The 21,580-nt window shown below is 47.2% G+C and overlaps 1 protein-coding gene across 7 annotated transcripts in view; it reads right to left on the bottom strand.

The window, feature by feature from the left end:
• Positions 1 to 4,556: 4,556 nt before the first annotated feature.
• Positions 4,557 to 21,580, bottom strand: part of KIAA2012 (KIAA2012 ortholog) — a 123,717-nt gene continuing 106,693 nt past the window's right edge. For 5 of the 7 annotated variants that reach the window (XR_008313633.1, XR_008313635.1, XR_008313634.1 and 2 more), the window contains 5 exons: positions 20,381 to 20,796; positions 17,978 to 18,180; positions 15,092 to 15,264; positions 10,683 to 11,167; positions 8,807 to 8,922 (listed from right to left, as the gene is read on the bottom strand). Coding sequence is in view for 1 of the 7 variants with exons in the window: in XM_053285341.1 (XP_053141316.1) it covers positions 8,775 to 8,922; positions 10,948 to 11,167; positions 15,092 to 15,264; positions 17,978 to 18,180; positions 20,381 to 20,796 (1,160 nt within the window). In the remaining 6 variants the exon portion in view is untranslated. Of the gene's footprint in view, positions 8,923 to 10,682; positions 11,168 to 15,091; positions 15,265 to 17,977; positions 18,181 to 20,380; positions 20,797 to 21,580 lie in introns of those variants that run through there. The other 2 variants (XM_053285341.1, XR_008313638.1) reach the window with 2 other exon arrangements.

Here is a 21,580-nt window from a genome sequence, read left to right as displayed (position 1 = left end):
CCAGGCTGTGGCACCCCAGACTGCTGTAAGAAGTGGATCTATTACTTAATTATTTTTATTCATTTATTTTTACATTTATATCCCGCTCTTCCTCCAAGGAGCCCAGAGCGGTGTACTACATACTTGAGTTTCTCCTCACAACAACCCTGTGAAGTAGGTTAGGCTGAGAGAGAAGTGACTGGCCCAGAGTCACCCAGCTAGTATCATGGCTGAATGGGGATTTGAACCCGGGTCTCCCCAGTCCTAGTCCAGCACTCTAACCACTACACCACACTTAAGATGTGCAAGGTTCTCCAGTGTTGACTATTTGTTACATCAACACTGGCTCTAGACAGTGCAAATACAGCTGAAGTTATTTTCATGGCACAGATAGAATTAGCATTGCAACCTTTTCCCTCTCTGGCCTTCCTGCTGTGCCTAATGCAGAATTTTTGTAGGTGTGGCATTTCTGATTACTTTAATGCCATGCCAAGGAAAGTTTTTATCTGTTAAGACTGTGCGGCAGGCAGTTATTTAAAAGCACAAATGATTTTATCTTTTAAATTTTATTTATGGACTTGAGAAAAAAACACAACGCATCACAAAAATCAGTCATCGTACAACATATCGGCCAGTCCAAATAAACATCTCAAACTAAGTGACAGCAGATAGAAGCTTATCTTTGCATTGTGGAAGAATATCAGGTTAATGTGAAAGCTTTCCAAAGAAGGTTAAAGGACTGCATTTTATAAATAAACTTCAGATAGCTTACAGTCCTTATAAGCCAATGATTAGACTGAAATTTGCACGTGGAACAAAGCTTATACAAAGCACCTTACCTGCCCCTTCCTTTCAGCAGTGCTCTGTGCCTCTTAAATGGTTGCCTGAGACCTGTCCAAAAGTAGGATGGAGTTCAGGGGAAGTGGGGTATGGGAGATCCTTGAGAATGGGTGCAGGTATCCTCAGCAGGTGGAGCTCTGCTGGCAGACACACCATGGCCAAGAATTTTCCCCCAGTAGGCCCCTGAACCCCATTCTAGCCCCTTCCCAAGAGTGCCCTAACTATTTGTGCAGGGCATGGAGGGGGTATGCTGTGGGAGAAAGAGGCATGGAAGATCTTGCACAAGTTTTGGTACGTACAATTTGGTACGTACAAGTGAAGTGATCTTTCAACAATTTCTCATACACTAACCTTGCTATGCCTAGCTAATATATAATAAATATACTATACAATAGGAATTAATTGCTTTATATAATAAAATAAGTATAATTGATTGTAAAAATATCCACTGTTCAAAAAGTCACCAATTTTAACTATTTTGTGCTTTGAGAATCTTTCATTAAAACGACAGTTAAAATTATCTAAATAAAAGAAGGCAGAGGGCCAAATGGCAATTACAATACCTCTCATACATTTTCTCTTAAATAAAAACCCTAGTGTAAGACACTCCAGGAGAAGCTGAAACATTTAGGTTAGGGAGAGGGTGCATCTGGGTGAGAAAGGCCTACAGAGACGGAAAAGCCTGGCAGGAGAAGGACTCTCTGTGGCCACTGCTTCAGACCTGGAGAGGCGACAGTACCAGGAGAACAGAAGATGATGCATCGCCCCGCTGCCCCCTGGTCCCCGCTTGCCTCCTCCAACCACTGCCGCAGAGTTCAGAGGGCTGGGAGTTGTTAATATCATCCGCTCAGAGCAGTAGTGGAATTCCAGCAGGCTGTAGAGAAGATCATGAAGGATATCTGCCCTCCGTAACCTCCTGTGCTATCAGCACCTTTTAGGGGAATAGAGCCAGTGGCCAACTGATGCCATCGCTTCATACCAATGTCAGCAGCTGGCATTCTAGATCTAGAGATTGTTGCTACAAGTGAATAAAGCCACTTCACCAATAGGGGAGGGAGACTTTGTCGGGAGCAATCCAGGAACCAATGAAAGGTAGAACCTGAGAGGTACAGTTGAATCGGAGCATTGGTTCACTTACCGTGAAGGCTTATTTTGGTTGCTGATTCCAGGGACATCTCTTTGGTTATCCCTCTTGAGAACTCCAAGGCAGGACAGAATCTGATTTGATAAGAAAAGAAGACACGCCCACCCGAGCCTGAGGGGGATAAGCCCGCCCCAGTTCTTTCGGGCCGAGAAAGCAGGACACATGCATCAAATACATAATACAGAGCTAGTAAAAGGAGAAAAAACACACTGAGCAGATATGGCTCCCAGACTAGTGCTGAACCGATTTCATCAGTAGCAGGCCCAACCAGATATAGCTGGGTAGGCCAAGTTATCCCTGGTATCAGCAACCAGAAAAAGCCTTCACAGTAAGTGAACCAATGCTCTGTTCTTGGTTGCTAGGATGCCAGGGACATCTCTATGGGACATACCACAGCTGGCCAACTAGGGCGGGAACACTCTGACTTATTGTTGTGGAAGAACCTGCTGCAAGACCCGCCTACCCAAGGAGGCCCAGGCTGAGGCATACTCATCAATTTTATAGTGCCTCATAAAGGTGGATGGAGAGGCCCAAGTAGCAGCTCTGCATATCTTGTCAACAGATGCATTTGTGGAGAAAGGCGCTGAAAGTTGCTGCCGCCCTTGTTGAGTGTGCGACGATGCGAGCGGGTGACCTAAGATGCTGAGACTTGTAGGCTATACCAATACAGGCCTTTATCCATCTTGCGATCATTGTAGACGAAACAGCCATTCCCATAGACCGTGGATGGAAGGAAATGAACATAGCATCTGATGCTCTAAAGGAAGCTGACCTCTTGATGTAAGCCTTAAAGCAGCGCCGGACATCTAGTTTGTGCCACTGTCTGTCTTTAGGTTGAGACGGCCGAGGGCAAAACGAAGAGAGGAAAACGTCCTGCAACAGGTGAAAAAGTCAACGAAACCGTAGGGCATACAAACGGATTGGGGATTAGACTCACAGAGTCTTCTAGGAAGATGCAGAAGGACTTGTCAACCCACAAGGCCCTCAGTTCAGAAACCTGCCTGGCGGTTGTGACCGCCACGCGGAAAACCAACTTGAATGATAAAACTCTAATAGGGATGCTTTGAGCTGGTTCAAACAAACAAGACTGAAGAGCACGGAGGACAGTATGTAAATCCTACGTGGGAAACCTCTGTGCAGTTGGAGACAGCAGAGAGGCGCCTTTCAGGAAACATCGTAGATGTGAATGCTACCGGGTGATCTGTGTAGACTCACTGGATATTAGGGTGACCAAGAATGCCACTTGTTTGTTAAGGGTCTTAAGTCGTAATACCTTCTCTAGACCCTCCTGCAGGAACTGAAGGGGGTGTTGTAAGGTCACAGTGTCCTGGGGAATGGAGTGACGGGCCATGCAACGCAAAACGGTTCCTCAGGTATACTGGTAGATTCTTTTGGTAGACGCTCAGCAGGATGCTCTACCCGTGCTGACTTAACAGCCACCGCTCAGTCTCCAAGTGGCAAGTCGCAACCAAGCCAGGATTGGATGGTGAACCGGGCCTTGGGAGAGAAGATCGTGGTCCGAGGGCAACTCCGTGGGAGGTTCCACTGACAGATGAAACAGTTCCAGAAGCCACGGTCTCCTGGGCCAAAACAGGGCAAAGAGCAGAACGATCAGCCCGCAACAGACGTAGTCTGCACAGTACTCTGGTCAGGAGAGGAGTTGGGGAAAATGGGTATAAGAGACCCTTTGGCCATGGGCTTGACATAGTATCCACGGCGGTTGCCCCTTGGCTGGGGAATCTGGACATGAACGTGGATAGCTTCGCGTTGTTGGAAGCTGCAAATAGGTCCATCACTGGAACTCCCGTGTGTTCTGTGATCTGGTCAAAGACCTTCAGATGCAGAGACCAGTCTCTCAGGCAGATGTCCGAGCGGCTGCACCAGTCCGCTACCACGTTCAACTCTCCTTTGACGTGTTGAGCCACTATTGATCTTAGGTATTCTCAGCCCATGATAGGAGAAGCACGGCTTCTAGATGCAGGGATTGGGATCGAGTCCCTCCCTCTTGTTCACATGAGCCTTGGCCGTCGTGTTGTTGGTCTTGACTAACACATGAGCGGAACACAGAGTCGATTTGGAAGTAGGGATGTGCCCGAACAGGTTCGGAGGCCATGCTGGAGGCCTCTGAACCGGTCCGGCGGTTCGGCATGGAGGAGGGTTGTAGCTTTAAGGGCGGGGGGTGGGTGGTACTTACCCCCCCGCCGCTCTTCCCCCTCCGGCGCTGTGGTTTTAGACAAAGATTCTGGGGCGGCAGCGTTCCTCCCTGCCGCCCCTGGCCCTGTCATTAGCCTGCAAGTGCCGAAGTAAAGATCACGCATACGCCCGTTCTGCTGCACGTGCGCACCTGTCACCACAGCGCGCGCGCTCCGCTAACGTCACACGTCGACGTGTGACGTCTGCGGAGTGCGCGTGTGGCGGCGATGGGTGCGCACGTGCGGCAGAACGGGCGCATGCGTGATCTTTACTTCGGCACTTGCAGGCTAATGACAGGGCCAGGGGCGGCAGGGAGGAACGCTGCCGCCCCAGAATCTTTGTCTAAAACCACAGCGCCGGAGGGGGAGGAGCGGCGGGGGGGGAAGTACCACCCCCCACCCTTAAAGCTAACCCCCCCGTGCCCGTCCGGACTGGTTCGGAGCCTTGCACACCCCTATTTGGAAGGCTAATGGGGCCAGCTGTATGGCACGAAGCTCCCACCAGTTGATACTGTGAACCCTTTCTGGGGGGACCACAGACCTTGAGTAGACAGGTTGCAACAGTGAGCCCCCCCCAGCTCCTGTTGCTTGCATTGGTCGATAGTATGATCCTGGGTGGATGCAGGAACTGCCTGCCCCGTATAAGATTGTTGGCCACCAGCAAAGCGAGGCATGGAGATGATCTGGTAAGGCAAGTAGCAGCTTCTTCTTCCTTGTTATGGATGAACGCCTCAGAATACTACCCAAAAAACTACACTCCTGTGTATAAAGAATCAGCCTCCTGGGGAGGGAGTGACTCATGCAGCCCACCCCATAAGAGGATAGGGTGTGGGGAGAGTCGGAAGAGGCAACGAGTATGAATGTGTTCCCCAATAATGGGACATTCAAGGTAGAATAAAGGTAGAGCAGAGGATCCTATGTCTCATGAGAGAGCATGTGATCTCCAGCTAGTGGCCTACCTTCAGTATGATATGTAAGCAAGCACATCCCTGAAGTAAGTATCCTTACCGGAGAGGGCGCACCTAGTGATAAGAGAGTTGCCCTAGTAATGTAAATGAAAAAGACATTTAGCCTTACCGAAGCTTCAGTTGGAAAGATGAGACCTGTTCCCTTCTGGACTTCGGAATCTATTTGAGGCCAGTGGGGTCTCCTGGGGACTTCAATTTGCATTCTAGCAGACTGGAGACATAGAATATTAATGTTTCTGAAAGGTTCTGTGAACGAAAAATTAATTACATCCTTTAGGGGTTGTTGATCTGCAGGCACAAGGGACTGCGTCTCTAGCCCCTGTGATTTGGAGGACCACTATACAAAGATGAGCTGGGCCAGATGGGCCACGGGCCCGGTCCAGCATGGCTGCTCCCATGCTATTACAGAAACAACGGTCACATACCTTGTTGTGTACTACCCAGAGCCTTTGGATGGGGCAGTGTGGAAGTGCAATAAACAAATACTAAAATAATCAATAATACTGTGGTCTCTCATTCAAGTGCGACCAGGATTGACCCTGCTCTGCAGATGGAAGCACCCCTCGCTTGCCCCAATGTAACCAGTTCTACCAGTCATAGGGGCCTGCAATGCAACAAATCTGTTAGCGTGTCCCATACAAGGTGTGGCATATAAACATTTTATAGTGGCAGCAGTGGTATGGGACTGGTTAAAAAACCGTGACCCAGCCTCTAAGGGAAGAAACTTGAGCACAAAAGAGAGATGCCCATATAGCTGGCCCAAGGAGCAATTTTCCTCCCTCCATTCGCCCTTCACTCCCTGGAGGTTCCTATGGAAAGAAAGGGGTAGTTGCCAAATATGACCCTTAGGGGGCTATGCATGATTGCATCCTCACAAAATGGGCTCTTTGGCAATGCTGCACGGAGAGGCCCTGCAGCCCTGCCCTCCCAGGCTGACTAGGCCGTGCTGCCTGATGGGGATGATTTTGGAATCACAACGAAGCACCACCTCTCTATAATTCGTTCTCCTCAAGATCAGATTTGTGCTCAGAGGCAGGAATAGAACCAAGGTCCACCTTTCTGGAAGGAAGGTGCCTGGGATAGATGGTACAGGATCCCCAGAATCCTGGTCAGAAACATCTGAAGAATGCAAGGTTCTAGATTCAATCACCACCTTTTGAATCCCCTATGTCTTTGAAGCTGTTTCTGTTTAGATTTTGCCTCTTTTAGGAGGAGGGGGACTAGCATACTCAGAGGCGGAGGGAGTGACTGAAGAGGAGGCCTTTGTACTCCTTTCCTTAGATTTTTTACTTTCCTTATGAGGTGTGACCTGGTGATTAGAATCAATAATGGCATTCCTGAACCAGGGCTGCCTGCCACTTTGGAGGGACTGCCTTAGGAGACCAGAGGAAACTACAGTAGAGCCTGATTTTGCAGCAGCTCCTTCAGCACCAACATCCCCCCCCCAACAAGTCCTCTTTTTGCCCCTGAGAAGACCCCTTTACCTCACTTGGGGGGATGGCTGGGTCTCGCTCTGAGTAGAGTTTGTCTCATCGCCATGCTGCCGGATTCCCGCCAAGACTGAGCTGTTCTTTTTGGGCTGCACCATCTCGTGAGAAGCGGGGACCACCATCTTGGCTGGGCCTGGAGCTCCCTGTCCTCCCAAGGCCCTGGCTTTCCCGGAAGGTGGCGGATCGCTTCGAACTTGCCAGCATCGCAGAGAAAATGTTGCCTGCCTGTGATGGCAGATGGCAGCAGGACTCCTCTGCCGGCTTGGCGGCCCGCTGGGCCACTGTGCTCCAAGTCTCACAGCCTGAAAGCAGGAGACTGGATGGGGACCTGGTAACGTGCCGTGCAGCTGGCTCTATGGCTGCCGTCGCAGACGCTGTAGAAGGGGGTGACGGGGGTGGCTTTTTAGCGGTCATCGCCAGCGCTACTTCCAATGCTGTCCGGGGGGGGGGGGCTGTGAGAGACCTTGTGTGGTCCGGGAAGTATGCCACTGAACTGCTCCCTGCTCTATAGACGAATATGCTCAAAATTGCCTCTGTAGTCCATGCACCGGGGCAGGGGGAGGGAGGCAGGGGAGGATAAAAGTGGAGGGAGATGGAGGCGCGGCAAGGATAAAGATAGGATTTTTTTAAAAAAAATTAAAATATGGGTCCAAAGGAGGAAGCCACTGACTTTTGGGAGGAGGAGGAGGAGGAGGCCTGCACTGTATTCCCCACTCCCACTCATGCCGGATTGGCAGCCTTCCCAGAAGAGCACACCATTTTTGGAGCCAAAGTGGGGGGTGCCATTTTAGAGGACTCACCATGCTGCCTCAAAGGCCTATCCACTTAATTTCCTCTGACATTGGGGGAGGATTTGCAGCGGTAGCCTCGAAAATTGCCTCTCACCCTCTGAAGGCTCCAAGGAGGCCACAGATGAGGTGTCGGCAGAATGGCAGGCCACTGAACACCGCATCTCATGGCCCGAGGGCAGGAGACACGCGGCAGACCCAGCAGCGTACGGCAAGGGAGGCTGAAAAGCGGGCGTTGCCGACGCTGGGACGGCAGACTGTTCAGGCGGCTGATTGGCAGCCAATAGCGCTGCTGGAGGCTCCACAGCAGGGAAAACGGGCAGCCCTTCGGTAGCCTTTGTTGCTGCTATCTGGCTGCAGGAGGTGGGCCCCGAAAAAAGGCCGAGATCGACCTGGTCCAAATTTCCTTTGCCACAGTCCCCTCAGGACTAACACAAATATTCTGCCCCGATGTCTGTGCTCCATGCAATGAAGGAGGGAAGGCGGGGGGGGGGAGAGGAGAGGCAGGAAAGTGGATTTTTAAAGAGAGAAAGAGAGAGAGAGAGAGAGAGAGATCCTAAGGGAAGGAAGTAATGGAGGAAGGAGAATGAGAAAAATCAGAAGAGCTGCAAGAGCTGCGGAAAAACGCTGCCTGGAGCTGCCGAGGACAGAAAGATCTGGGGTGGAGTTATCCCCCTCAGGCTCGGCTGGGCGTGTCTTCTTTTCTTATCAAATCAGATTCTGTCCTGCCTTGGAGCTCTCGAGAGGGGTAACCATAGAGATGTCCCTGGCATCCTAGCTATCAAGAAAAGGATACACATCACCCTCTCTCACCCTTTCTCAGAGTTCAGCTGTGGTTTGTCCTGTCTGAGGGGTGGGGGACATCTTAGTATGCTTCCAGCAAAACCTTAGATATGACTTAATTTCACCTTGTCCCACTGTTGTATGGATAAGGGAACACATGAAGTGTGGGACTTCCCTTTAGGTGGGGATATAGCTCAGGGTCAGACCATGTGCTTTGCATATAGAAGGTCTCAGGTTCTATCTCTGGCATCTCCAGAAAGAGCTGGAAAAGGACAGGTGCTCCAGCCAATGTAGACAGTACTGGCCTTGAGGGACCAATGGCCTGACCAAGCTTGTGAAAGCTGTTCTTTTTGACAATAAATGGCCCTAGATATCCAAAACAGTCTGAACTCCAAGGCTCCAGTTATGGTCATTTCTTCTGTTGCTCATTTCTAGAAGAGGGCTTAAAGGTAGCTTATGTTTTTATGAATTTAAATGAGCAGTCTCTCCTGAATTAAGTAAAAACAATGCTGACATTGTGGGGTAAGATGAGGAGACCAATAGCCTCTTGGTTGCATGAACCAATGAAAAAGGACTTCTTGCAGTATTCTTCAATCATCATCTCCCACCTTTGTAAAGGGATGCTGGAAATATGAATAAACCCATGGACGTGAAATATCCTGCCCTCGTTCGAGTCCACTGGCTTCTTCAAGTAGTTTATACTGGAAACACTGCTTCTCCTCCAGCTCTGCCCTTTGTCTGAAAAAAGAGTGGTTGATTAATATTAGCAGACTGGTAAGCTTGCCTGTTGAATTGGACGTTGGATCTGAGATCTGCTGTATTCTGCACTATGGAAGGATATTTGTGTCCCATCTGAATACACTGTTCTAGAGCTAATCAGAGTTGCTAGCAAGCACCAGTTCTGACAACAGAGGTTGCACATCTATTGGTGAAGGGGAAAGGTGGCTGCAGTCGTGCCATGGACTGGATGCCTGTGACATCAGTGTAGAGACAATGTTCTTATCTCAATACTTGGAAATGCCTTTTGCTTCTTTAATTGCCATTTCGTTTGCTCATCTCTCTAAAGCTTGCAAGCACACTTAGGATTTGTGAAGTCTTGCCACTTCTCTAGTAAATCTATCTTCCAGCAGAGGGCCTTCATCTCACTCCTAGGAGGAAGCTGCCACTGCCACCACAGGGATGGACCTTTCAATAGGAAAATGCACTGGGTAAGAATAGAAACTGTTTCAGAGTTTGTTTGTTTCCTAAGACAAATACTTCAGACGTGATGGAGTGCTCATTGCCACACTGTAATGCAGAAAGTTGCCCCATGAGTGTAAAATTTGCTGTAAACAGCTACAACCTAAGTTTCATAGCTAGAAAGGCTGCCTATTCAAACTAGCATCTGATAAATACAAATTCACTAGTGTACCATGCTTCCGTTTTAACAATGGTGTGTGCCCCCCCCCGCCCCCGTTACCAGAACTGCCCTGGAGCGATTGGCTAGGGTGCTCCAAATGTGCTTTTGGCTTTGTGTGGGGAATTAGCTTGGCTAGAAGGAGGAGTTTGGTTCCAATATCAAATCTGAGCAAGTTTGGTGTCTTGGAAAAGATGAGGAGGCAGAAATACTGTTCAAAAGTTTTTTATGGGTAAAAATGGGGGCAGAGAAGGCATAAGTTTAGTTAGGCAAGGTGACAAATCTTAACTATTCTAAGCAAGAATATGGCTGGCAATAAAATTTATTTAAAATAAATTAATAAAATTTAGCTTAAAAGGTCTGATTAGAGATCGATTGGCTTGGCTCTGGTGCTTGACCAGAGCCTGGCTTAAGGCTTGCATGGAAAATGCTTGAAAGTGGGGAGGCTGGAAAGGGAGAGGGTGAGGAGGCTTAGAAGGGCAAGAGGTTCGTTTACCTCTCCTTCCCTGGTTTGTTGGTGTGTTCGTTGCACGTTGGTTGGCTTCTTGTGGGGAGCAGGCAGAAAAGCAGGGAAGAGAAGGGTGAAGAGCAACGGCTACAACATACTTGAGAGTCTGCAGGATAGTGAGCCAAACAGATTCCGAGGCTATATGCTTTGGCCAGGGGTACTTATGCCTTGAAACTTGCCCTGAGGCCGTTTCCAAGTTGTGCTGTCTACCCAGAGGGTAGCAGATTCCATGAAAGACAAACTCACTGCTACTTAAGCTTAATCTTGCTGAGTGGATCTTGCCCAGCAAAGGCAAGGGTGAAGTTATGCAAATATGTTGTATGAGCTGCATAGGGCTGAATATTTGGATGCCTTTAGGTGTACAAGATTACACATTTCCTGTTTCCATGCTCTCATTTTTCTGAGTTCTTGCCAGCTAAATTGTTAATTTAGAATGGGGCAGGAAATGCACTGCTTATCTGTGTGACTCCCAAGGAGTGCTCTACTGTTATTTTTTGTGAAAGGAATATTTCTTCCTTTCTTTCCCCATTATTTCTTGTGAAAGGAGGATTCCTTCCCTTGATTGATTCACCTTTTGAAATAGAGTCTGCTCACCGGCTATTGCCTTCTCTTGTGAAAGAGAGGGATGTGGGCGTCCCATTCCGTCTTTGCTATTCTGACCTTGGGGCGCGTTGCTTCATGCTTAGCTCATGCCGAGCGACCAGCTGTGGGGCTTTCCAAACCCAGGCAGGTGAAAAGTTCACAATGGAAGTTGCAATCCTGCAGTCTCAGGCTGCGTAGCCTTCCAATAGATAGAGGGGTGCTCTCTGGGCTACACCAAAATTGGGCTGTCTGGCAACACACCCCAAAGACTCTGTACCTTGCTAGCAATATTGCTTGCTTCCTTGCTTCCTCTAAAGCAAGCCTTGCCGCTTCCTCAGCTTTCTTCCTCCTCTCCTCAGCCTGACATCTTGCTTTCTCCTCTTCTTCCCATTTCCTTTTTTCATACTCCAACCGCTGTTCTTCTGCCATCTCAGCTAAGCGTTGGCGTTCTTCCTCCAGCCACATTTCCCTTTCTTTCTGCCGGCGTTTTTCTGCTTCTAAGGAACAGATTGTTACATAATTGTTAGCTACAGTGATCTATTTAAAGCCCAAAGCTTATTAAAAAACACGATTTCAGTTACTCCAAATGTGCACAGTCAAATGGGGGCAAACGTACAATCACTGCATTTCTCTTTATGAAATCAAAAGGTCTTATCAACTTGGACTTGGAGTGCTGATTCGTATGATTGTTTTTGCTTAATCTGAGGTTACTGCCATCAAAGTTGGCAAGTTACTGCCATCAAAAGCCTTCCAGTGATGGATTATATAGGATGTAGCAGGTTAAGAATCAATATCCCTTAAGACCAGCTCACCACATAGCAAAGTTAGTTCTATTTGGTTTCCTTACAGGGCTCAGAAAAGTTCAATACCCTCCTGCATGTAGAAATATTTCATGGGAGAGTGAGGCTTTCTTGTGGTTTACTTTAACTTCTGTAGGCTTTCATAGTACAGGAGCTGAATGAAAGTAAAGATTACATCCCATCAGTTTAGCATGGTGTTTGGGAGATGTTAGACCATTTTCTCATTTGAGCCTCCATTTTTCAAAAATCATGGTGATTAACAATATCCAAATAATAAGTTTACACAAAGTGGAAAGATCTGTTAGTAAGGAAAGAGGTAAAATGAGGGAACCTCATGGATAACTTGAAAGGACTCCAGAACATTTTGTGGAAAATTATAAAAGAAAATGTTCAAGACTAAATATTAAAGTTTTGCAGCCTGAGCCCATGCAGAGTTAAGTGTGCTTAAACACATTATTATAATTGGCTTAGGCATGTTCTAATTCTGCATAGGGTTGAGTTGCTGGAAAACAACATATGAGGAAAGACTGTTCAGTTTGGAGAAAATGAGACCTGAAAAGTATATTCAAAGGTAGCCTTGATTTGAACCTTGCCTTGAACCACTGATTAGTCATGGAGAAGACAACAATGGATTGACCACCACAAAAAAAATTTAGGCTAGATGTTAAGAAGAACTGTTTAAGAGCATTGGGGGAAAGTTGCCTAGGGATGTGGCAGAATCTCTATCAAGTAAAAGTACTTCCAAAGCAATGATGGAGAGAATAATACAAAAAGATAAACAACTGAAAGGGACAGGCAAAAAATGCACAAAATCCAAAATAAGAAATATGCAAAGCCCTGCTGGATCAGGCCAAAGGCCCATCTAGTCCATCATCCTGCTTCACACAATGGCCAGCCAGGTGCATCTGGAAAGCCTGCAAGTGAGGAAAAGATGGCAACCACTCCCTCCCTAGCACCTGGTTTCAGGGGCAACCTCCAATGGAAATATGCAGTTATCAAGGCTAGTCCTGCCAGCTCTTTGATCTTGGAAAGCAGTGTCAACCACCCACAGAGCCTCACCTTTCTCCTTTGTAATGCCAGGTCAGTCCAGAATAATCATCTATGATCTGATTCTGGATGAAAGGGCCAATCTGGTATGTATCACAGAGACTTGGTTGGGGGAGGCTGGTGGCCCAGTCTGGTCCTGGCTTCTCCCTCCTGGGTACTCTGTTGAACAGCAGGTGAGGGGACGAAGGTAGGGAGGTGAAGTGGCTGTGGTCTATCCTTGCCAGGATCCCTGTCGAAGTGTCTGACCATATTGAATGTGTGTACTTAAGTGTGGGGATCAGGGATAGCCTGGGACTTCTGTTGGTGTACTGATTGCCCTGCTGCCCAACAGAGTCCCTAACTGAGTTGACGGACTTGATCTCAGGCTTGGTGCTGCAGTCTCCCAGGCTCGTGGTGCGGGGCGGGGGGGACGGACTTCAGTGTTTGCTTTAGGACTAATTTGTTTGGGGTGGCTCAGGAGTTCATAGTGGCCATGACAACTATGGGCCTATCCCAAGGGACCGACACATACCGACACAACTATGGGCCTATCTCGGGACCGACACATATTGCTAGTCACACACTTGATCTGGTCTTTCACTCTGAACAGGGTGGTGTTCCATGGGTGGGGACTCCTGTGATTTCCTCATTGTCATGGACAGACCACCATCTGGTTAAGGTTGGACTCATGACCACATCCCACCTCCGCAGGGGCGAAGGGCTTAGTAGGATGGTCTGCCCGAGAAAGTTATTGGATTCAATAGGATTCTAAGAAGCCTTGGAGGGATTTAGTGTTGGCTGTGCTGGTGACCTTGTCAACACTCTGGTGGAGAACTGGAAAAACCAACTCACCAGGGCAGTGCCTTTTTAAAAGTTGCTAGGGGAGGCTCTTATTCCAACATGGGGAAGCTCTTATTTCAACAAGGAGCACATGCCAAAACCCAGGGGCAGCAACGGAGAGTCCCCAAGTAGCCGCCAGATGAGCTGGTGGCAACCTCAGATGAACATCTCCAGATGATCTTAACAGGTGATGGGGGTCATGGTGAGGAAGACATTCTCTTACATACCCAGGGCCTAAGCTGTTTAGGGCTTTATAGGTTAAGTACAAGGTAAAAATGCAGCACCTTGTATTTTGCCTGGAAACTTATCGGCAACATTGTAGTTCTTTCAACACAGGAGCAGTATGGTCTTTCCTAGATGACCCAGAGACCAACCTGGCCACCGCATTCTGTACCAACTGCAGTTTCCGGACTACGTACAAAGGCAGCCCCACATAGAGCACATTGCAGTAGTCCCACCTGGAGGTTACCAGCATATGTACCATTGTTCTGAGGTTGTTCATCTCAAGAAACAGCTGCAGCTGGCGTATCAGCTGAAACTGATAGAAAGCACTTCTGGCCACCGCCTCAACCTGAGATACCAGGGAGAGGTTTGGATACAGAAGAACCCCTAGACTACGTACCTGTTCCTTCTGGGGGAGCGTGACCCCCAACCAGAACCGGCAGATCAAAATCATCTCCCGAGTTCCGACCCCCGCACAATAAGTACCTCCATCATATCTGGATTCAGCCTCAGTTTGTTATCCCTCATCTAACCCATTACTGCCTCGAGGCAGGCATTTAGAGAGGGACATCCAAATCTGAAGACATATTTTTTTCACTCAGGCTTTTAATTAGATTTATAGTTTTAATGCTTTTAATGTTGGGTTTTAAATGATTTTAATGTGTAAATGATTTTAATTGTAAACCGCCCAGAGTTGCAAGTTTTGGGTTGTATAGAAATATGTCCCTAACCTTCACGGACATATTTCTAGTCTAACAGAGCACTTCCAGAGTGCCAGGAGTGCTCAGAATATTTGTGCTTTTATGCAACAAGAGTGCCCATGCTTTGGAAGTGTGGGGACTAGTGTCTGTTGACTGCGCTCAACTGGTTAACTTTCCAAGCCAACACACTATGGCCAGTCTCCAAAATATAATCTCCGTATTGTGGTATTGTGTGTAGAAAGTTTCAAGTTCCCTCCCTGGCTTCTCCAAGATAGGGCTGAGAAAGATTCCTGCCTGCAACCTTGGAGAAACCATTGCCAGTCTGTGAAGACAATACTGAGCTTGATAGACCAATGGTCTGACTCAGTATATGGCAGCTTCTTATGTTCCTAATAGTAGCTATTGATAGCTCTATCCTCCATGAACTTGTCTAATCCTTTTCAAAAACTGTCTAGATTGGTGGCCACCACCACAAGTAGGAGGAGATCAAAGGCATTTGCCAAAAAGCTCCATCTAGACCTCCCTCTCTTAGAGTTATAGTAACTAACATGTCTCATCAGACATGATAGCAATTGCTAATTAAGGAGTAGTAGTAGATGAGGTCTATCTGCTTTTCAATCGATGTGCACAAACAATATTCCTGAGGTTCAAGACATTTTGAAGTACCCAAAGCAACCAAGGTGAGCCTAAGAACTTTGAGGCTGATCTGTTGTGTGAATGATTTTTCAGTACGGATGAAATAAGAAAATGCCCCTCAGCCGCTGACCACACTAGTGATTCTGACCTTCCGTCTGGTGCCCATTCCTTGCTACCAAGGCCTACATTACAGCACCTGCACGTTCTCGTTCCTCCTGCTGCTTTTTCTTCTGCATTTCTAGAAGTTTCCGACGGAGTTCCTCCTGCTGTTGCCGCAGACGGTCTTGGGCTGCTTTTTCAGCTTGTAGCTTCCTTGCTGTCTCCTCCTCCTGGCGCTGGCGCTCTTCTTCTAGCTGTTTTTTCCTTAAGCTAAAAGACAGAGAAGTGTTTCAGAAATATCCAAAAAGTTCACTTGCAAGCAAAGAGGATTCACTGGTACATAGCAGACGTGGGGCACATTTAACATGCATACATACTTCTCGCGACTAAAAGGGCAAGATAAACACTGTACATTTAGCTAGAGAGTGCATTCTTCGATGGAGAGAAGATGAGAGGATAACAGAAATGAAGGAATAATTTGCTGGCGTAGCTTAGGAATCTGCTGGGGAACCTGGTCTTCTACCCTCCTTGTATGGGCTCGTTTTTGAAAAGACTGAACCTCAATTGCGTCAGGTCTGAGAACACATTTGTGAACAAACCCAAACTATGATCAGGGGACTGTATTTTGATTTCGGGATAAATGGGATAAGTTTGGATAAAACTCAGGGCCAACAGTCATGTTACTTTAAGCCTGTCATTTGCACTGATGAGCTTAACTTCTCATTTTAAAAACAGTTGGTCTGGCCCCACACAGCTTGGGACTACGTTACCTCCTGCCAGGATCCCAATCTGTATCAGGCGCCCATGGATGACATTTGCCAAGGGGGGAAGCTCCCATTGGCAGCAGTTATCCAATCTACCCACCACCACCACCACCACCACCACCACCACCACCATTTGACTACTATTTTTAGAAGAGAAGTCAAGCCCGTCAGTGCTAATGGTGGGCTTAACATGGTGGCTGACATGATGATGTGCGAGGGGAACAGAGCCAGAAGACATTGGTACATCCATAACCTGAAGAAGCAGCACTGCTGTTCCGACACTTACTTTACATAAAATTCACTACAATGGGAGAAACCGCAGAAACACAGCTTGCACAACTGATGGTTGGGACAGTAGCGCTTCCTGTACACAGCAGCGGTGTCAGTCAATATGTATCTCAACTTTTTGGGGGGAGCCCTTTTGGGTAAAACCTTTCTTTTGGGAGAGCTACAAATATCAGCTTTGGAAGTCTCAAGCTCAGGGGGAGATTTTTGGCAGGACTGCGGTGTGAGTGGAGAGGGTTTAAAAAACCCTCCACCTGTATGGTGGTCCCCCTCCCACACCAGCTGCTATTTGAAATAACAACAATAAAAACAGAAGGCATTTGATGTAACATATGGTTTTGCCTTGGGTGTTGGAAGAGAAGCACAAAGCTTGGAGGAGTATTAAGAATATGGGGCAGGGCAACAGATCTCCGTGTCCAGTACAGAGACTCTGCTGCTGCTGTGAAAGCTTGAATTCCTTATTTAAATGTGCCACCGGTGTTTCGTACATAAAGAAACACATCCCTTCTTTTCAAAGTGAATCTGGGAAACACACACACACACAAACACACACTTTACATAAAATCCTCAAGAATTTTCAAAGGCTCCTGGATTTCACAGTCAGGTTTATAGAAGTGTTTTCAGGAACCAGTGAGTTGATTTGCTTCCATACCCCAAATGCCGCTTTGAAAATTTGCTTTTGAAAAATATACTCCAGTTTTAAAAAACAATATAGGAGTGAAGAGCAAGAATCATTTAGATGAAAGTGCCTTCACAAGTTCTCCTCTAAATTTCTCTTTAAACTGTGTACATGCCAAATCCACAAACTACCTTTTGAACTTAGGGGAGTTTAAAGAGCATCAGGTTCGGGTTGGGTGTGGGGCTGGTCTTTTGAAAGAGAAGTTTCACACACACACAAAGTTAAAATTCAGTGGCTGCCATCCCAACAAAATTGACTAGAGGATGTCCTATTGAAATTCAGTCATCCTTTAGAGTAACTCTTGAGTAGTACTGTTGAGTAATTTAGGTGAGTAATGTCAGCCACCGTGAATAAAACATGACCCCAGATAGAGCCAATGTTGTGCCTTTCTGTGGGGGCATCAGGTTTGTTCTGTACTTCAGGGCTGGCTGCCAGATGAATTTTCTAGAGGTGGCACCTGATAACTTTAATGCCAATTTGTCTAACTTATTCTGATTTCTGAAGGTGGTATAAGTAAATGCACAATTCAAGGTTTTCCAAAATGAAAATGTCCCTGCCCCTCTGTTTGGAAAATAAGTTCATGTTTAAAGCTAGCAAACCACCATGTTTCCCAGCACTTTCCTAAGAACACATCAAGCCTTCCATATTTACTTCTTAAATTATGACAAATTGTATTAAAATTGGTTTCAGAGTCTTAACATTTTTGAAGGAGTCCACATTATAACTTCTGTTTCTCTGCCACAGCTGCACTGAAATTAATGTACATTTACCAGGGGGCAGAACTATGGGGCGGATGGGATGAAAGAACCCAAGCTGTCCCGCTCCTGAAGCCCCCTGGCTCACCCCATTCTGCCCTCAAGCTCTAGCCGGCCTCAATCCCAACTGCTTTGTTGTTGGTTGGGTGTTTGCTTCATCTTCTCCCTCACTGGGGGGGTGGGGAACAGAGAAGACACCCAGCTGACAACAAAGCCTTCTGGGATATAAGCTCCAGACTGGCCATGCAGGCCCTTCTGGGTGCCAGCCAGGCCCCGCTGCATGGGGCATCACACACGTGGCTGGTGTGCATGAGGGGCTGCCAGAGAGAGGGGTGAATACGAGCCCCCTCTCCCCTAGCTCTGTGCCTGCTTTCCTCCCATAAACAGTGAGATGTCTTGGCATCCGTTGGGTGAAGAGCAAGAGCATTAAAGTGTCAATTAAAGAGCTGCTTCAATTCCAACACTCTCTGTTGCCAGATTGGACAATGATTTCTTCTAACCGTATCTCCTCAATTCTCCTCAGTTGTTCCTGTGCCATCTCTTCCTTCATTCTTTCTATTTGCTCCTGTTGCTCTTGCTGCCGCCGCTTTAGTTCATCCTGCTCCCTTCGTTTCCGCTCTACTGCCAGCCGTCTTTGCTCTGCCCTCTCTGCTATGAGCCTCTCCCGTGATAGTTTCTCCTCTTGTTTGTTTTCAGGAAGAACCTGGACAGTACAAGAGAGGGGAGATTACCAGAGACAGCATACTCTCCCCTGGTGGTGTTAATGTATGCAATGGAGTGTATAAGTCCTTGAAATCTAGGCATTTTTTAAAAAAGCATAAACGTGCAGGTTTACCTTAGGTGTGACTCTGTGTTGCAATATGGTGGACTTTACCTATGAAATGTACAGTATGCAACAAAGATGCCTCTTATTCTATCAGCAAATAGAATGAAATGTTGATCTGGGGTGGATAGTTTTGCTGATCTGTCCTTGTGCTCTCTCTCTGATGTGAAATGTGGCTGTGTACCTATCCAAAGGTAGGGAGCTTCAGGCTATCCTTTCACAGGGTCACTTTCCATATGAGGAGAAAGTACTTTGAGTTCTGGTGCCTTTTGAAATACATTGTTTTCAAATGTAGAGGTTTAGCAGATGGGAAGCAGGCATGGATGCGAGCGGCACTAATTCCTAAATCAGTAGTGGTCTCGAAAAACAACACACACATCTTGTCAATGAAGATATTCAAAATTCAGTGAGGCTGTTATCGCGCACACTCTAACCCAGGCTAGGGAAGCTCAGACTTAGACTGTGAGTGAGAACCACTGGAATCAGGCAAGATCCCAGTGGGGCAGCGCCACCCAGCCCAGTTATTAAACTCAGCTCTTTACCTGGGCATCAGGATTGTGTGTTCGCTGGGGCTACGTTCAGCCCCAATGGACATAGAGACGAGCACCTAGAGCGCCCGTCTCATGGGGGAATCCCCCAATGCATTGTGCATGTCGTGCGCACATTATGGGATATCCAGAGACCAGGTTGCGTCATCCCGGCCTCCGGAGCTCTGCACTGCATCATGCAGTGGGGATCACCAGGCAGTGTGATCCATGCTCCCAGCAATAGATAAATGCTCGTCTGGCGGCAGAGGCGGGGGGGAGATGAGTTCAACCAGCCTTCTCCCCCGCCTTCCCGCCCCCTGTGTGAACAGCCTCTTTATCTACTCAAATTCAAATGGCTTTTTAAATATATATGTGCATTCCAGGCAGTTTTAGCCACTAAGGGCAGCTTCACACAATACACAAGAAGCCAGACCACTGGTTCCAGGTGAGTGTGCCCTCTCAGCACGAATTGCAGGTTCTCCACCTTTTGGGTCATCCAAACCCTCCAGTGTTGAGTTGCCAAGCAGCACTTCCTTCTGCCACCTGACATCTGGCTTCAAATCTCAGTTTCAGATGTCAGGCGGGAGAGAAAAGTGCTGCTCAGGCACTCGCCACTGGTGGGTTCACATAACAAGAAAAGCAGGGAACTTGCTGCTGACACCAGGGACCTGCGCTCACTGGGAACCAGCGGTTCGGCTTCCTGCACGTTGTGTGAAGCTGCCCTAAGTAGAACCTACATTCCATGCTGACTTAGGTGCTCTTTAGACATCCTCCCAGCTGCACAGATGCTGCTTATCAATGAGCAGTTCCTATCTGGGTAGGAGAAAATTTAAAGCTGCACTCTTAATAATAATAATTATTATTATTATTATTATTATTTGATTTCTATACCGCCCTTCCAAAAATGGCTCAGGTCGGTTTACACAGAGAAATAACAAACAAATAAGATGGAACCCTGTCCCCAAAGGGCTCACATTCTAAAAAGAAACATAAGATAGACCCCAGCTACAGTCACTGGAAGTACTGTGCTGGGGGTGGATAGAGCCAGTTACTCTCCCCCTGCTAAATAAAGAGAATCACCATGGTAAAAGGTGCCTCTTTGCCCAGTTAGCAGGGCACACACTTAGGCACACACTTAAGTAGAGATAAACTCCACTGAACATGGTGGGGCCTAATCTTGAGTAAACAGGTTGTAAGTGACCCAGTCACATGGGTGGGCCTGATTGCCTGGAAGTTTCCCATGGAATTGACACCATCCCACTCACCCCTCCTAGAGCAATACCGGGGTTCTGGGAAAGACTCACACAATCAGCTGCTGCACATGCAACTGAGTCATGGATATGTTTCCCACCCATGCAGCGGCTACTCAGGGATAAGCAACTCCTATGCAGCTTGTAGAATATCTATCAAGCATGTTCTTTAAGTAACATGTAGTTTGACCCTAAGAGTACACAGTCTGATAAAAAGATTTGTGTGAACCAACAGCATCAAATTGTCTGTACATCCTCAGAGAATATTTTCCTAAGTGCCTCTCTGAAAATGCCAATTCTTACCTCTTGAATCCCACTGCGTTGAATTACATCACTCTGTGGGCCAGCTGTACCAGAAACTATTGGAGAGTTAACCGTGAATCTCTCACTCACAGGACTGGCAAGAGACTCAGAAGGATGATCCACATCTTCAGTAAAAGTTTGGTCCTCTTCAAGAGGCAAAGGAGACAAGAGATCCTCTTCTTCAAGAGGCAAGGGTTCCTTAAGAGGGCTAGGGGGAGATGAGCTTGGGTCAGAAGTGCCCCCCAGTTCTTCATCTCCTTCTCCATGAGAAGTGATCCGCTCCACTTCAGCATCTGCTTCTCCTTTTTGTTGTCCTTGATTTGGTTCCTTAGTAGTTAATAATACTTTAGTATCTTCTGGCCTCTCCTTGGGATAAGAAACTCTTTTCCCAACAGCCTTTTTCTGGTTTGGTTTACCTGTTAAAAGATGCATTTCAGCTGTAACCCAAACATATAGCCATGTTTGAGGATCCTCCCAGATGGAGAAATACTGCATTTGAAAATACAAGTTGTTTTCAATTAACTATGTGGCATCTAGATGATGTACTTGCCTGTCATGCAATTGCGCAGTGCCATCTGTTAGCCACCCATAATTAGAATAACTTCGTTCTGGAGGCTCTGAAAAGTACGTTCAAGGTGGTATGATAAAGGGTAGATTTTCATCATGGATTGCCAGCAGATGGCTAGCAGATGATGCTATGGAATTGCATGACAAGCATGTACATAATCTAGATGCTGCATAGAAAATCCAAAACAACACCATAGTATTTCTCCATCTGAAAGGACCCTGAGATTGTTTTGTGCAATTCTGGCACAAGGTTTTCTGGGTGTCATAAATGTGCAGGTGTATGAATAGCTTGAGCCCCCTTCCCCCCCACCCCTTTAATGAAACACCACTTTAGGAGGAGTGCATTAAAAGCCAAAAAAAAAAAAAAAAAGGAGGGGAGGGCTTTACTTTCCCCCCAAACTCCATCTCAAATTGACCTTCCTAACATCTTTCTCCTCCATTCCATTGGGGTTCCAAATCCAGTCTGCAAGGGCAAATACACACCTGAAATTCCATCAGAGGGTTAGGGTTAGGCTCCTGGGGTGGGAAAACTCAGAGCAGGGGGTTGGTGAGCAGGGAAAGGGTTAAGCATTCCCCCATAGTTTCTCTGCTCTCAGTCGCACCCCTCCCAAAGCAGTTTTTCATCACAAAAAG

This window comes from Hemicordylus capensis, chromosome 1 (genome assembly GCF_027244095.1).
Source record: "Hemicordylus capensis ecotype Gifberg chromosome 1, rHemCap1.1.pri, whole genome shotgun sequence".
Taxonomy (NCBI): domain Eukaryota; kingdom Metazoa; phylum Chordata; class Lepidosauria; order Squamata; family Cordylidae; genus Hemicordylus; species Hemicordylus capensis.
Note: the sequence above shows the minus strand (reverse complement) of the source record. Positions and strands in the feature narration are given on the sequence as shown.